Here is a 17537-nt window from a genome sequence, read left to right as displayed (position 1 = left end):
CAGCCCCAAACCATGATGCTCCTTCCACCATGCTTTTCAGCCGGGATAAGGTTTTGGTGTTGGTGTGCAATGCCCTTTTTTCACCAAACACAGTGGTGTGCATTTCTGCCAAAAAGTTCAGTTTTTGTCTCATCTGTCCACAGAACCAGTGTCCCATAAGCATTGTGGAGTACCCAGCTCATCTTTTGACTTGAGACATGCAGCAATCTTTTTATTTTGGAGAGCAGTGGTTCCCTCCACGGTGTCCTTCCATGAACACCATTCTTGTTCAATGTTTTTCTTATAGTGGAAACATGAAGAGATTTTAGCAAGATCTACAGATTTCTGCAGGTCTTTCGCTCTTACCCTTAAGTTTTTTTTCACCTCCTTCAGCATTGCACTCAATGCTCTTGGAGTGATCTTTTTGGGATGCCAGATCCTAGGGAAAGTAGCAACAGTACCGACTTTCCTCCATTTGTAGACAATTTCTCTTGCTGTGGACTGATGAACACTTGGGTCTTTAGAAATGCTTTTGCAGCCTTTCCAGCTTCATGCATCTCTACAATTCTTCTTCTAAGGTCCTCTAAAAGTTGTTTTGATCAAGGCATGATGCAAAGAGATCTTTCCTGAGAAGAGCAAGCTCTGTCAGGAACCTGACTTTGTGGGTCTTTTATAGGGTAGGGCACCTCTACAACCACACATCCAATCTCATCTCATTGACTAGAACACCTGACTCCAAATAGGTTTTGTAGAAAACATTACCCATGAGGTTCACTTACTGTTTTGAATCTAGACTGTGATTGTTTAAATGATGTACTCATTATTGCTGAGAAGTACAATTGTTTGTGTTATTAATTTAGGAAGACTGTGTTTACTATTGTGACTTAAATGAAGGTCAGACAGCATTTTATGAGTAATTTAGACAACCAGGTATTTGCAAAGGGCTCAAACTTTTTCTTGAAACTGTATATTCAGAGTTGGAAATTATAGCGATCCCAAGCTATCTCGTTATATATTTCAAAATCTGAAAAAATCCATAATCGAAAACATTTCTGGCTCCAAGCATTTCAGATAAGGGGTACTCAAACTGTACTAATTTCTTTACATTGTAATTTTGAGATTTTGATGTAAGATTATTTTCCCACTTTCCTTTCAATGTGTGTCCTTTTTTAAATATAGGACAAGGCACATCTACAACCCACACCTCAATCTCATCTCAGACTGGAACACCTGACTCCAAATAGCTTTTGTAGAAAGTATTACCCCAGAGGTTCACATACTTTTTCCAACAAATACATGTAATACTGGATCATTGTTCTCAATAAATAAACGAACAAGCATAAGGTTTTTGTGTTATTTACCTAGCTTTAGGATTTGCGTGAAGACCTGATCACATTTTAGGTCATACTTATGCAGAAATAGAGAAACTTCTACAGGGCTTACAAACCTTCTAGCACCATTATACAAGCCCATTTCCAAAGCACTACTGCCTTCGACATCAACAGGACTCAACAAAAAGACTGGTCTTGCCAGTGATTCACATTGGGTGCAAAAATCAAAGAGAAAGCTCTTTAAGGTAAAAAGATAAGTTGAAAAGGCCGGTAAACGAGCAAATGGGATTTTGACTTGATAAATATAGGATAGATTATAAAATCATGTAATTGTTACAGAAAACATTGGAAAAACCAGAACTGGAGCATACTGGTCAATTCCAGGCTCATCTCTATGCAGTTATTTCAAAATCTTCAACAGGATATGTGCAGTGATATCCTAAATGAGCTGAGGAATGATTTACAGAAATACCTACAGCAATTAAACCTGCTGGGTCTGTTTGCCTTAGAGCAAAGATTAACAAGATAAGCTTTGATTAAGGTTGTTAAGATTCATTCAATTATACAGCACAGAAACTGATCTTTTCAGTCCACCCCACCCATGCCAGGCATTATTAATGCCCATCTATGTTAATCCCATTTATCTGCATTAGGCATGTATCCTTCTATGCCTTTCCTTGCTAAATATCTGTGCAAACACATTTAAATATTGTAATTGTATCAGCCTCCACTACCCTCTCTGCTAACTTATTCCAGGTAAGTATGATCTTCTGTGTAACTTAAATGTCCTTTAAGTTTCTTCACTCACTTTAAATGTCCGCTAGTTCCAAATTCCCGACACAGAAAAAAAAGACCATCTACGCTATCTGTGTTGCATATTTTATAGACCTCAGAAGGTTACTTCTCAGCCTCCTACTTTCCAGTGAGAATAAATCCAGCCTCTCTGATCTCTCCTTATAAATACAGCATTCCAGACAAAATCCTGGTGAACTCTTTTGCACTCTATTTTGCTACCATCTCTCTCCTGTACAGTGGGTACAAAAACTGTACACAAGTCTTAGCATTGTCAAACATATTGCACAACTGTGACATTATAATCCTAATCCTTTACTCAGTAACCTTAGCTTCTGAAGGCAATCATACTCTTATCATTACCCCATCCATCTGTGTTACCACTTTCAGAAAGCCATGGAATTGCATCCCAAAATTATTGTACATCGACGCTACCATTTACTCTACATGTCCTACCAGAATTTGACCTCCCAAGCTGGATAATCTTACAATAGACTGGATCAAATTCCATCTGCCACCACTATACTCACCTTTCTAGGAGGTCTAAGTCCAGCTATATCAGGAGTTCCCAACCTGGCAAGGTTAATGGCAAGGGTCCATGGCAACAAAATTCTTCAGCTATACCTTTAAAGAATTTTCGCCATTTACAATTCAACCAACTTTCAAATCATCTGTAACCTTACTACTCAAATCTACTATTCTCATCCAAGTCACTTATATTACAAAGGGTCTTAGCACAATTCCCGTGGTGCACCCTCATTACAGAAAAACATCTATCCACCACTCTGTTTCCTATCACCCAGCAAATGTTGGATTCAGCTTGTCAACATCTCAAATATTTGAAGTGTTTCCCCAAACTAAATTAAAAACTCTAAAAAGGTCAGTAGTCAGAGGACATGTTTAAATGTTAAATAGCAAGCAGATTATTTGTGGGAGAAATAAATTGCACTCAGATTTGTATTAATAGAAATTCACAGTACAATAAGAAGCTAATTTTATTTGGAAAGGAAATGATGAGCAATAGAAGAGATAATAGGGACTTATTCAATAACTCAGCCAGTAGGCCATAAAGCAAGCCGCCCTGGCTCATTCTCCCTCTCGGTCCTTAGCCACGTCGGTCACAGCACATCACGTTCAGAACGAAGTGTAATTTAAATACAAGAGTTTCTGCAATCAGATTTTCAAGAATGTGCATCAGACCCACCATCCTGCAGATGAACTATTTAGATTTCAATTCTCGATTTTCTGCAGAATGCCCTTAAATCATTGTCTGATAATTAAAGTAAGCAATTCCTATGCACTGTATTCAAGCCTTTGGATCTCCCCTCACCATCTTTTCTCCAAAGCAACATTCAATGCTGGCTATTATTCCCATTATTAATCTGGTATCCCTTCTGACACCATTACAACCTTCTCATGGCATGATAAAAACTATACTCAGCACTCCAAAATACAGAACCTAAAATACAGTTCAAGTAAAACCACCTGTTACAGAGTTATACAGAGCAGAAATAGGCCCTTTGGCCCATCTAGTTCATACAGAAACCTACTACCTACACCAAGACCATAGCCCTCCTTATTTCTACCATCCATGCACTGATCCAAACTTCTCTTAAACTTTGAAATCAAGCTTGCATGCACCACTTATTCCATACTCTCCTGACCCTCTGAATGGAGCACCCTGTCTTCCGTAAGCTTTTCACTTTTCACTCTTAACACATGGTCTCTGGTTGTAGTCCTACCCAACCTCAGTGGAAAAAACCTGCTTGCACTAACCCTCTCTATACCCCTCATAATTTTATATACCTCTATCAAATCTCTTCTCACTCTTCTATGTTCTGAGGAATATAGCCCAAACCTATCCAATCTTTCCTCATAACTCAGGTCCTCCAGACCAAGCAATATCCTTTTAAATCTTCTCTGTACCCTTTCAACTTTATTTACATCTTTCCTGTTGGTAGGTAACTAAAACTGCATACAACACTCCAAATTAGGCCTCACCAATGTCTTATACACTTCAACAAAACATTCTATCTCCTGCATTCAATACATTGGTCTTTGAAGGCCAATGTGCCAAAAGCTTTTTTTTTTACTTGTGACGCCGTTTTCAACGAATTATGTACCTATATTTCCAGATCTCTTCGTTCTATCACACTTCTCAGTGCCCTACTGTTTACTGGGTAAGACCTACCCTGGTTGGTCCTACTGAAGTGCAAAACCTCACTTGTCTGAATTAAATTCCATCTGCCATTTTTCCCGCTGATGCACATCCCTCTACAAGCCATGATAGCTTTCCTCATTACCCACTACACCTCCAATCTTGGTGTGATCTCATTGATATAGATGACAAATAACAAGGACCCAGCACCGATCCCTGCAGCATGCCACTAGTCACAATCCTCCAGTCAGAGAGGCAACAACTTACTGGCTTCTTCCACAAAGCCAATGTCTAATCCAATTAACTACCTCATCTTGAATGTCAAACAACTGAACCTTTTTGACCAATCTCCATGCAGGACCTTGTCAAATGTCTTGCTAAAGTCCATGTAGACAACATCTACCTTCCTGGTAACTTCCTCAAAAAACTCTTAAGAATGGTTTAGATATGATGTGACCAACCAAGCACAAACTATCCTTAATCCATGCCTATCCAAATACTTATATATCTGGTCCCTTAGAATAACTTCCAGTAACTTTCTGTAACTGATGTCAGAGTCACTGGCTTATAATTTTCTGATTTATATTAGGGTCTTTTTTTAGACAGCAGAACAGCTTTGGCTATCCTCCAATCCTCTGGTACCTCTCCTGTTACTAAAGACAATTTAAATATCTCTGCCACCTGTCCTTGTATTCCATGCCTCTGACATTGAAGCATCTCATATACCTAGAACACTTTTAGTTGCATGTCCTGCTACCTACGGACATGTACCAAGGTACCCTTAACTATACAGTTTGCAGAATCCTCTCAATTATGTACTTCCTCAACTCGTTTGCCTTTCCTAAATGTATTATATTCTTGTAATCTACTGAAGTTGCCCCTGAAAAGATTTGAGAGAAAATTTCAAAATCAGCTTTGAAAAGGGCATTGGAGAAATACCCTCTATGCTGGGATGCGGAAGACATACAAGGGATTTACCCAATCGCTCAATAAGATAGCAAAAGTTAACGGGTAAAGGATGAATGCAACACCATAGAAGGTTGCTGAGAGGTTAGTTTAAAAAATCTTCTGTAGAAGTTAGTTGCAATAAAGTGGCACGTTCCTTACATCTAAATTAAATGTGATCACCTTTAGCTCTTGCAGATTAAGTGTGTTGTACATCTCAAGGCAGATTTCAACCTACTTTAAACTTCTGGACTTTCCTGAATCTTTTTGGACAAGGATATTCACAAATTGCCCTGATAACATACAGCACATGATGAGCATTTGGTCTTAAACTGTGCAGTGTGCATGAAAAATAAGCTACTTCCCAACATGGATGAATACCTAGTGCATATGTATATGGACAGAGGAACACAAAACAGACCAGCACAGGAACAGAACCTTCTGCTCATGGCTGCATTAACCATGATGCCAATTTAACTAATCACATCAGCCTATATACGCACACATGGGCCACACCACTAAATTACCTGCTTATTTACATGTGTAAATGCCTCTTAAAATCAGCTATGGTATACTTATGTACAATGGATTTTACATGAAAATCTTCAGCATCTTATTTTTTTAAAATCAAACCTGCACTACCTATGTCCAACAAGCTTGACACAACAACCTAGTATAGTATTCAAAAAACTTTCAAGATCTATAGAAAACATTTATTTCATTTATGAACATACAATAAAGGTAATGTAACCCCCTCACCAAGTTTGTATGCAAACTTGGCTCATTAGCCAGCTTTGCTAACAGCCATGAGACACTGCAGTGAGAAGGCCACTTTTCATAAACAATATGCGTCCAGAGTCAGTATGATTTGGGGTTCAAACAAACAGGAAGACCGTGATGTTCCAATTAAAGAAACTTCAAATTGAGCAAATGCTGTGTAAATAATGCCCACACACAATTGTTGGTTGGCAAGAAATAACAGATTGAACACCGCATCAAGTTCTAAAGGAAATAGATTTACAAATTTCAGCTTTATCAAACAGTTAGTAGAAAAAAGAAAATAAAAAAATAAAAGGGCCCATTATAGTTAACCCAATCCAAATGTGCACATAAAATTGAAGTTCATCTAGAAGTTGTCGTTTTACTCATGTGCTGGACCCAAGATCTGCATGAAAACATATACCAACTTCCAAACGTTGCTCAAAATCCATCTTGAATAAACAAATGCTCTCTCGGGAGTACTGGCCCTTCCCCCTTAGAACCATTCATCTGCACTAAGCACTTCATGCATGGGGGACGCTCCTTGCCAAGGCATCCTCTGCTGTCTTCCCTCCTGTCCTCTCCACATCTCCACTCAAAAGGGCCCGCAAAACATGCTGTCCATCACAAATCTCACTCTGCCCAGTCTCTCTAGAACCTTGTCCAAATTCCACCAGCCTGACTGGCTGACATAACATCCTAAGTTGAACATCATAGCCCCTTATTTCTTAGCCAAAACCAAACAGTCTACCAGTAGAACACATTGCTTTTGCAGAATGCTGAAATGAAATATCTACAGTGTAACAGTAGAAATCTTAACAAGGGCATTACCATAGGAAAATTAAGTCAAACCATGTGCACCAAAATGAGCCAAATGTTAAAAGATCTAATACTTCACAAATCAGTCTTTCAGTAATTGCACAGAAATGAAAATTCAGTCAAATTTTTCTATATTCATATACTTACACACTACTGTCTGTAAGCGACATGGTATCCGCATCACTTGACATGCTCTGCTGCTCACTGTCATTAGCACTTGTTGCTGGTGCCAGGGCATACCCTGTATTCACATAGTAAGGGTTGACTGGTTCCCGCCATGAACCATGTCTGGATAAAAGAAAAACACATTGGACAAAATCAGGTACAGCTGGAAATAATCACCTATATCTTGGGGAAGTAACATTCAGTAAGAAAACTGTTATTAAAATTTATTTTCCCAACTTTTTTCAAATTTACAACTCCAGCAGAACATAGCAGTTGGGGTAACTTAATGAACTTGATCTTCAATTATAATCAGTGCCAAACACTAACTTCATTTCTGTAAGTTTCAGATATTGCAAATGGGCCACAACTTTATCAGAAATGAAATATAGAAATCACATCTGATTTATCAAAATATAGCTTTCAATCATACTTCATGAACATTTGTATCTTTTTTGCTGAAGTTCAGACTTTAAGACATGTATATCCTTTAAGTTGTGACGACATAGATTCAATGGCACTTGCTCCTGCCAATCACAAAACCTCCCCCCCCCCCCCCCCCCACCGTTCCTGATGAAGGGTCTCGGCCCGAAACGTTGGCTACTCTTTTCTCACAGATGCTGCCTGACCTGCTGAGTTCTTCCAGCGTTGTGTACATACAAAACCAGAAATGACTGATTGCAAAATCAATGCCAGCAGACCCTATGGAAATTGCAGAAAAAAATAATGTAGCAGCAAGTTGTATCTTTTGAATGCACTTCTTAGAAATCTGAAAACTATCCCTATGCAAATGAGAATTTCTTTACACCACAAATGTAATCAGCATATCCTTTTAACTAGTCTAGGAAAATTGCAGCAGGTGATTACATTTTTGAGGCTGGCTGCAGTCTGAAGTTTGAAAAATATTAAAAGACAATACTATGGGTATTTCTGATCACAATAAAAATAATCACACTTTATACTTGCAAATTTCAACTGAAAGAACAGGCCGGCCTTCTATTTCTAACAGATTTTACAGCATTACATCTTAAAGGACTGGTTGGCATATCATCAAGTCTTTGAGGAAATTTGCTCAAGGTGGAATGCATTTGCACAGGATGCTGTCAATGGTATATATTTATTTGATCTTATCTTTTATAGAATTATTAGATAGTTTTGTTACTTACTAGATACAATGAAAGACTTAATTTTAATGGTAAAAATGGTTAACGATAATGTTCATTTATCCTTAACATTAGGATCATGGGACAGGAGACAAAGAATATCCAGGTGGTGAGCTTAGATCAATAATCTGGAATTGCCTGAGATCTTAAACTTATAGTAAAACTAAATGTCACCAGTACATGGACAAACACAAATTAACATACACAATATCTTATGACTTGTTTCAACTTCATACTTTACTTATATAACCATATAACAATAACAGCACAGAAACAGGCCATCTCGGCCCCTCTAGTCCGTGCCAAACGCTTACTCTCACCTAGTCCCACCGACCTGCACTCAGCCCATTACCCTCCATTCCTTTCCTGTCTATATACCTATCCAATTTTATTTTAAATGACAATATCGAACCTGCCTCTACCACTTCTACTGGAAGCTCGTTCCACACAGCTACCACTCTCTGAGTAAAGAAATTCCCCCTCTTGTTACCCCTAAACTTTTGCCCCCTAACTCTCAACATATCCTCTTGTTTGAATCTTCCCTACTGTCAATTGAAAAAGCCTATCCACGTCAACTCTTATCTATCCCCCTTATAATTTTAAATACCTCTATTGTCCCCCCTCAACCTCCTACGCTCCAAAGAATCAAGACCTAACTTGTTCAACCTTTCTCTGTAACTTAGGTGCTGAAACCCAGTAAACATTCTAGTAAATCTTCTCTGTACTTCGGTGACCAAATTCGGTGATCAAAACTGTACACAATATTTTCCAAGATTCTAAAAAATTATCATGATGGCAATTAATGTGAGCTTTCAAAATTCCCTTGAATGGAAAATCCTACAAAATGTAGTGGATACGGGTAAAGCCCTCCTCACCATTGAGCACTCCTACACAATGTTGTTGCAGGAAAACAGCATCCATCATCAGGGGCCCCCACCACCCAAGCCTTTCTCTCTTCTCACTGGTGCCATCAGGAATGTGGTACAGTAGCCTCAGGACTCATGATCAGGGTTCAGGAACAGTTAAAATCCTTCAACCATTAGCTCCTTGAATCAGAGGGGATGACTTCATTCAACTTCACTTATCCAATCACTGAACTGTTCCCACAACTTATGGACTCACTGTCAAAGATTCATCTCATGCCCTTGATGTCTCATTTATTATTATTTTCTTTCTTATTGTGTTTGCAGTTTGTTGCTTTTTGCACACTAGTTGTCCGCCATTAGTGCGGCCTTTCATTGATCCTATTACAGTTATTGGATATATTGAGTTTGCCCGCAAAAAAATAAAATGAATCAGAGTTGTATATAGTGACCTACATGTACTTTGATAATAAATTTACTTTGACCTTTGTACTTCTAAAACACAAAGTTTATAAACTTTAGAGAGCACATTAAATGGAAGTAGATATTTGATTATTTGCCTGCCATTGAATTATTTTTCAAAAAAAATCTCCTAGCTACTAGGCCAATATTATTTATTACCAACATTCAGATTAAGAAAACAAATCCAAAATAGAGATCAAAAGGAATTAAGAAATGAAGACAGACAAATGCGATACAAATTTGAAGGGCTATTCATTAAATCTAGCTTATGTACATACAGAACCACCATTAGAATTTTCTGATAATGCATAATGAAAGATTTTAATTTACTAATTATGCAGTTCTACCCAAGGCTCATATGTCAACATATCTAAATGTGGGTAATAAAGACAATAATAAATTGTCGTTTAAAGGAGTCAGGTCTTTTTCTCACAACAGTTTCCAATGCTTCCCAAATTTTTCTAGCATTGAATATGCTATCATTTATACCATTTTAAATAATTTCAAATAAAACTCTGAATTGGAACAAAGATCATTTAGTGGTTTGCATATTTGACATGAATAAAATTTTTTTAGATGTGCAGAGTTTTTACAGTGATGCATTAATCTGCAAATCAGTAACCCTTTAAAAGACAAGGTCAAAAACATGGTTTTAAAATAGACAAATCATTGCAAATTTTAATTAGTTAGGGTTGGCTGTTCCACAATGTCAAAAGATAATTACCAAAAACAATGCAAGACAATAAAGTATTTTATGTTAATGAACCCTGTTAAATTTGATAGGGATTAAGCCTAATACAAATAGCATCAGCAGTAGACACAACAGCAATAAACTAGAGCATGACTGACATTTACACTGAGAATTTTAGTTCAGAGATCATGTAATCCGCAATGTCAGCACCTCCATATACAAATGGTTCAATTTTGTGGCAAGGCATGAGGTGTGTGGGAAAAGAACAGAAAATATAGATTGCTTTGAAAAATTCAAATGAACTGAACCCTCATACTGCCAGAAATAAAGAAAAATATCTGTAGATGAAAATAACAAATTGCAACATATAATACTTATTGAGATACACTGTATTCAGCAGAAAAATAAGCTCTCAACTCTGGGGATAAGATGAAAGCATTTTTTCCATCATCCAAAAACTTTCATGATTAGTCATCATTTAAATAGATTTCATTTAATAATGATTCCAAATTTCAATGAAATATGGCATTTTACTGTACATACAGTGGCGTGCAAAAGTTTGGGCACCCCTAGTCAAAATTTCTGTTACTGTGAATAGTTAAGTGAGTAGAAGATGAACTTATCTCCAAAAGTCATAAAGTTAAAGACGAAATTTTCTTTTCAACATTTTAAGCAAGATTAGTGTATCATTTTTGTTTTGTACAATTTTAGAGTGAAAAAAAGGAAAGGAGCACCATGCAAAAGTTTGGGCACCCCAAGAGATTTGAGCTCTCAAATAACTTTTACCAAGGTTTCAGGCCTTACTTAGCTTGTCAGTGCTGTGGCTTGTTCACAGTCATTGTTAGGAAAGGCCAGGTGATGCAAATTTCAAAGCTTTATAAATACCCTGACTCCTTAAACTTTGTCCCAACAATCAGCAGCCATGGGCTCCTCTAAGCAGCTGCCTAACACTCTGAAAATTAAAATAAATGATGCCCACACAGCAGAAGGCGGCTATAAGCAGATAGGAAAGCGTTTTCAGGTAGCCGTTTCCTCAGTTCGCAATGTAATTAAGAAATGGCAGTCAACAGAAATGGTGGAAGTCAAGTTGAGGTCTGGAAGACCAAGAAAACTTTCTGACAGAACTACTTGTAGGATTGCTAGAAAGGCAAATCAAAATCCCAGTTTGACTGCAAAAGACCTTCAGGAAGTTTTAACAGACTCTGGAGTGGTGGTGCACTGTTCTACTGTGCAGTGACACCTGCACAAATATGACCTCCATGGAAGAGTCATCAGAAGAAAACCTTTCCTGTGTCCTCACCACAAAATTCAGCGTCAGAAGTTTGCAAAGGAACATCTAAACAAGCCTGATGCATTTTGGAAACAAGTCCTGCGGACTGATGATGTTAATATAGAACGTTCTGGCCGCAAAGAGCAAAGGTATGTTTGGAGAAAAAAGGGTGCAGAATTTCATGAAAATAACACCTCTACAGCTGTTAAGCATGGGGGTGGATCCATCATGCTTTGGGCTTGTGTTGCAGCCAGTGGCACGGGTAACATTTCAGTGGTAGAGGGAAGAATGAATTCAATTAAATACCAGCAAATTCTGGAAGCAAACATCACACCATCTGTGAAAAAGCTTAAGATGTAAAGAAGATGACTTCTACAACAGGATAATGATCGTAAACACACCTCAAAATCCACAATGGACTACCTCAAGAGGTGCAAGCTAGAAGTTTTGCCATGGCCCTCACAGTCCCCTGACCAAAACATCATTGAAAATCTGTGGATAGACCTCAAAAGAGCAGTGCATGTAAGATAGCCCAAGAATCTCACAGAACTAGAAGTCTTTTGCAAAGAAGAATGGGCAAAAGTCCCTCAAACAAGATTTGAAAGACTCTTAGCTGGCTACAGGAAGCGCTTACAAGCTGTGATACTTGCCAAAGGGGGTGTTACTAAGTACTGACCATGCAGGGTGCCCAAACTTTTGCTTCGGGCCCCTTTCCTTCTTTGTTATTTTGAAACAGTAAAAGATGGAAATAAAAAAAGTAATCTTGCTTAAAATACTAAAGAAATGTTTCATTTTAACTTTATGCCTTTTGGAAATCAGGTTATCTTTTACTCGCTTAGCTATTCACAGTAACAGAAATTTTGACCAAGGGTGCCCAAACTTTTGCATGCCACTGAAACACTAAGACAAAAGAGTCAGTGGTGAGCTTCTGGAAGGTGAAAACAGCCTGCATTCCCATCTCTTATGAATGATGAATAATAAAATAAAATGGGTGGCATGGTCCTTGTGGGATTCGGTGAAAACTAGAGTTAAGATTGGATTAGCCATGATCTTGTTGAATGGCGGAGCAGGCTTAAGAGGCCGATTGGCCTACTCCTGCTCCTGTCTCTTATGTTATGTTCTTATGAAGGAACGATGCAGAAGTCATCTGGGACTACAAATACCTGGAAACTCACCTGGACAATAAACTGGACTGAACTAAAAATACAGGGGCTAACTATACTTCCTGAGGAGGTTCCGGTCATTCAACATCTACAGTACTATGCTGCAGATGTTCTATGACTCAGTGGTGGCCAGCATTCTGTTCTACGCTGTAGTCTGCTGGGGCAGCAGGGTGAGAGCAGCTGATGCCAAGAAGATCAATAAGCTCGTCAGGAAGGCTGGTTCTGGTCAGAGAGTGCAACAGGATTCCCTGATGGTTGTGCCTGAGAGGACGATGCTGCAAATTCCTCAAGTATAAAAGTATATGGTTTCATTGCACATCTGTATTTTGCGCTATTACTTTTTAATGCACATTTTGTACTCTTTATCATACCTCAATGCTTACATTTTGCATTTTAAGTGTATATTTCTGACTGAGCAACCTTGCAACAATAATTTTCTTCAGGGTAAATAAAGTTTTATCTTGTATATTTGCAAAACCAGTAGTATTTTAAGAAATGCAGCTGCACAGTGTGTTTAAGATTTACATTAGCAAGGAATGGGTGCTACCAGAACCTTAAAATAATGCATTTTGCATGTTGTCCAAGTATATTTGCAATGAACTATTTTCATAAGCCAAAACATACTGCAGAAATTGCTCTTCATATATAGGAACAACACCCAAGTATTGGAAGCAATTCTTAACACATTCAGTATTTTTCATCTCTGCTGATAAAGGATATTCAATTATGTCCCAAGGGGTCATGAAATTTCAGAATCTGCAAGTCAATTTCAGGAATCTGTATAATTATCTTTGTTTTAATGACAACATCAATCTACACATGTAGATACATTTTTGCTGGATGATACAGCATACTGGAAGCAAACGCAAGATGCCACAGAAATGTGGGATGAGGTAGAACTCTTTCATTTCTGCTCTGTTCCTTAACATAATCAAACTTTTGTGAGGAAGTACCATGGAGTAAGTCAAGAACTACTCATCAGGCCAGAATACCTAAGTGAATACCCAGGTAACTTATTTTTAAATAAAAGACCAACAGAGCAAATTATAACAGAGCAACTGGCATCTAGATACACATAAAACAACCATCAAGATCAGCAAGTTATTATATAACAATAAAAGCTTCTATATACAAACAGCCCAAGGATTTTACTCTCTTGGTCCAATTTCAATCCTTTGAAGCTTAGCTCTCCCACTTTCATGTACTTGGACCCAAATGCAACTCTCTCTCCTCTCTCACAGCAGTGTCCTGCACTCCACCCCCAGCACTTCAAAGCCACAATATTGTTTAAAGAGTTCATCTTCCCCGAATTTAATCCCCTCTTCAAAAGAAATTTGCCTTGTGTACATGAACAGCAGGAGAGAACAGGCCAGTCCATTATTACAGAGGTATGAGAAAATATAGACCAAATATCTCGAGGTCTTAAAATGTGCCAAACTTGGCAACTTATAAAAACTACCCCCGATGTGGTTCAAGAGTAGCAATTTCCACTCCTTCAAATATGTAAGCTATACACAATTTTAAAAAGAATTGAAGGTATAGAGAAAGGAATAAGGAAATTTGCACACTGCAAAGCTGCTTACAGACTGCATATGGCTGTGGGACATAACTTGAGTGTCACTACAGTACAGGCTTCAAAACATACAGTACCTGCACTTGATGCATAAACAAAAAGGTAGAAAAGGACCAAAAAATTTAAATAGAATATGAAAAACAACCCATAGCAGATATATACAAATGTTGATTATTTGAAGCATTGTGACATTTCCAAACTACATTTTTTTAAAATTAAAAAACATGTACTAAAATTCAGCATGAAATTGTCCATGATACCTTGACCAGCGGTAAGTTTTGGGTCTGAGTGAATTTCCTTCAATTTTATTTTTATCATAATATTCAACACTCTACAGAACCCAAACACTTTAAAACACTTGTATATTGTTTCAACTGATAGCCATAGTTGCAATATTACAAATGATATAAACAAATATGTTTCGCTTAATTTATAGCAACAATAAGAAATGATGCCAGGACAATTACTATCACTTGCATTTTTAAAAATATTAACAAAAAAAGAATGGTGAACAAGAATGATCAGCTGAAATCACACTGCTACAAGTTACTGAACCTATTTGTGGATACACATAATTCTATTACTTCATTGTGCAGCTCTTCTGGATTTAATCAGACCATTACAATGCCTTACTGTGCTTCCCAGTGCAAAACTCATTTCTCAGCTTTGAACACAATTCTAAATGGTATTAAATTAGCTTTGCACTATGATAATTACAGGCAGTCCCCGGGTTACGTACGAGTTCCGTTCCTGAGTCCGTCTTTAAGTCGGATTTGTACGTACGGTATTATTTAGCATCAGTAAGTCAAATGTTTGTCTTAGTATATCATATATATTTTACCTTTCTATGCATATAAAACACTTAAGAAACATATGTATTCCAATAATTAAACCACTGCATTGCTTAGTAATAATTGTAGCTTTCATCGGGGCAGGGCCTTTCACATGCTCCATTATTCTCACTTTATCCATTATCTTTTAAAATTGTTCCAATCATTGACCGACTGTAGCCTAACGCTTTTCCAATGACCGATGGCGTTTCACCTCTTTCCAAATGCTTTATTATTTCCACTTTATTTTCAATCGCGATTGCTTCCCGTCAATGGATCAGAAACACTGTGGGCAGTGGGTCCCGAGCTGCGTGGGCTCCCAAGGTCCGCTGGGTCCTAAGAACCACTGCTCTGAATTCCCCGGGTCCCTAAACTCCACCGTACTGAGACAGGTTAAATGGGACAAGTGGGGGCTGTGCTGGGTTTGGGTATTTGATCCTCCACAATATTCCGCGTGGGAATTTAAACTGGAGGTGGCAGTGTTTTTTTTTACGAGGTCGAGTTGCGAGCTTGACATCAACTCGGCACGGATGGTACGGGAGTCACTGGACCGACATCAACCCGGCATGGGAGCAGTCTGTCACTAAATTGAACTCCAGAACCTCCGTTCTCCAGCCTGGTGCTGATTTTCACTGCGCCACCAGCCGACCAGAACGTGGGAGGGGGGTCAGGGTGAATCTTATTAAGAAAAATTTAAGCCAAATACAAAGTTAAACACTCAACACAGGGTCAACGGCAATGACTTAAAATGGCAGACGGCGTTCTCCTTCCTCGGTTCGTAAGTACGAGTTGTCCGTAAGTCGGACATTCATAACTCGGGGACTACCTGTATTGCAAACAAAATCAAGTTTTACATATTTCATTTTTAAAAAAATTAATTTTCAGCAACACTACACCTCAGCTCACCATAACAACAGAAATATGCTAAAACTTCCAGTAACATTGTGTCCAATACCATGATGATTATTATTTAGTCTACAAATAGCATGACATTCTGTATCACTTCTTGCATTTATATGAATCCAGTCTACAAAAATCACTGTTTCACAGCTCTAAAGTAGGCAATTAGGTACTCTAATTAAGTGACATATCTGCTCAGATCACTTACCCATCTCTATACACAGCTGAAGTATCCTTCCCCCATCATCTGTGACAACAGATCTTCTACAAAATAATAGTGAAATATCTTGCGTACATATGGCTCACGACCTCAGAATTGCAATTATTTTCCGCCGAAGTCGTGAAAGGGCTGTTGATTTGTAACTGACATCCGACCAAGTGCAGTTGTCAAAATGCCTTACCCCACTTCAAGATATATAGGGATGCTCACTTCAACTCTACTAAGCATTTGTAAATGTAATTGTGGCTATTACACGAAACAGTAACTACCCCTTAACATTTAATATTTTTTATATGAATACCTATTATTGAACGATTTAGTGAATTCCTTTTCCATATTTCCATGGACAGGGAGGTGCTATAAAGGTATGTCTAAATAAAATGTCCTAAAATTGTTCATGGGCTATCAAGTTTCCATTTTCCCCACATTTCACACCCATTTAAGACTAGTGTACTGCCGAGGATCACTGCTTTAAATTCACTTACACTTCCAAATCTTTTAGCAGCTTTCGGTCAAATACCTTTGGTAAAGTGATAAAACAATGTACACACACAAAATGCTGGTGGAACACAGCAGGCCAGGCAGCATCTATAGGAGAAGCACTGTTGACGTTTCGGGCCGAGACCCTTCGTCAGGACTAACTGAAAGGAGAGATACTAAGAGATTTGAAAGTAGATAGGAGAAGACCGGAGGGGGTGGGATGAAGCTAAGAGTTGGAAAGGTGATTGGCGAAGTGATACAGAGCTGGAGAAGAGACAGGGTCATGGGACGGGAGGCCTCGGGAGAAAGGAAGGGGGAGGGGGGAGCATCAGAGGGAGATGGAGAACAGGCAGCGTGATGGGCAGAGGGAGAGGGAAAAAAACAAACAACTAAATATGTCAGGGATGGGGTAAGAAGGGGAGGAGGGGCATTAACTAAAGTTAGAGAAGTCAATGTTCATGTCATCAGGTTGGAGGCTACCCAGCCGGTATATAAGGTGTTGTTCCTCCAACCTGGGTGTGGCTTCATCTTGACAGTAGAGGAGGCCATAGATAGACATAACAGAATGGGAATGGGACGTGGAATTAAAATGCGTGGCCACTGGGAGATCCTGCTTTCTCTGGCGGACCGAGCGTAGGTGTTCAGCAAAACGGTGTCCCAGTCTGCGTCGGGTCTCACCAATATATAAAAGGCCACACCGGGAGCACTGAACGCAGTATACCACACCAGCCGGCTCACAGGTGAAGTGTCGCCTCACCTGGAAGGACTGTCTGGGGCCCTGAATGGTGGTGAGGGAGGAACTGTAAGGGCAGGTGTACCACTTGTTCCGCTTACAAGGATAAGTGCCAGGAGGGAGATCGGTGGGAAGGGATGGGAGGGAAGAGTAGACAAGGAAGTTGCGTAGGGAGCGATCCCTGCAGAAAGCAGGGGGGGGGGGGAGGGAAAGATGTGCTTGGTAGTGGGATCCCATTGGAGGT

At 38.8% G+C, this 17537-nt stretch overlaps 1 protein-coding gene across 7 annotated transcripts in view; it reads right to left on the bottom strand.

The window, feature by feature from the left end:
• axin1 (axin 1) overlaps positions 1 to 17537 on the bottom strand; it is a 164181-nt gene that overhangs the window by 82190 nt on the left and 64454 nt on the right. For all 7 annotated transcript variants that reach the window (XM_073060274.1, XM_073060271.1, XM_073060278.1 and 4 more), the window contains exon 3: positions 6931 to 7071. In XM_073060274.1, coding sequence (XP_072916375.1) covers positions 6931 to 7071 — 141 coding nt within the window. The remainder of the gene's footprint in view (positions 1 to 6930; positions 7072 to 17537) is intronic.

Source organism: Hemitrygon akajei, chromosome 11 (assembly GCF_048418815.1).
Source record: "Hemitrygon akajei chromosome 11, sHemAka1.3, whole genome shotgun sequence".
In the NCBI taxonomy this organism is placed as follows: domain Eukaryota; kingdom Metazoa; phylum Chordata; class Chondrichthyes; order Myliobatiformes; family Dasyatidae; genus Hemitrygon; species Hemitrygon akajei.
This window is presented reverse-complemented; position numbering and strand designations above follow the sequence as displayed.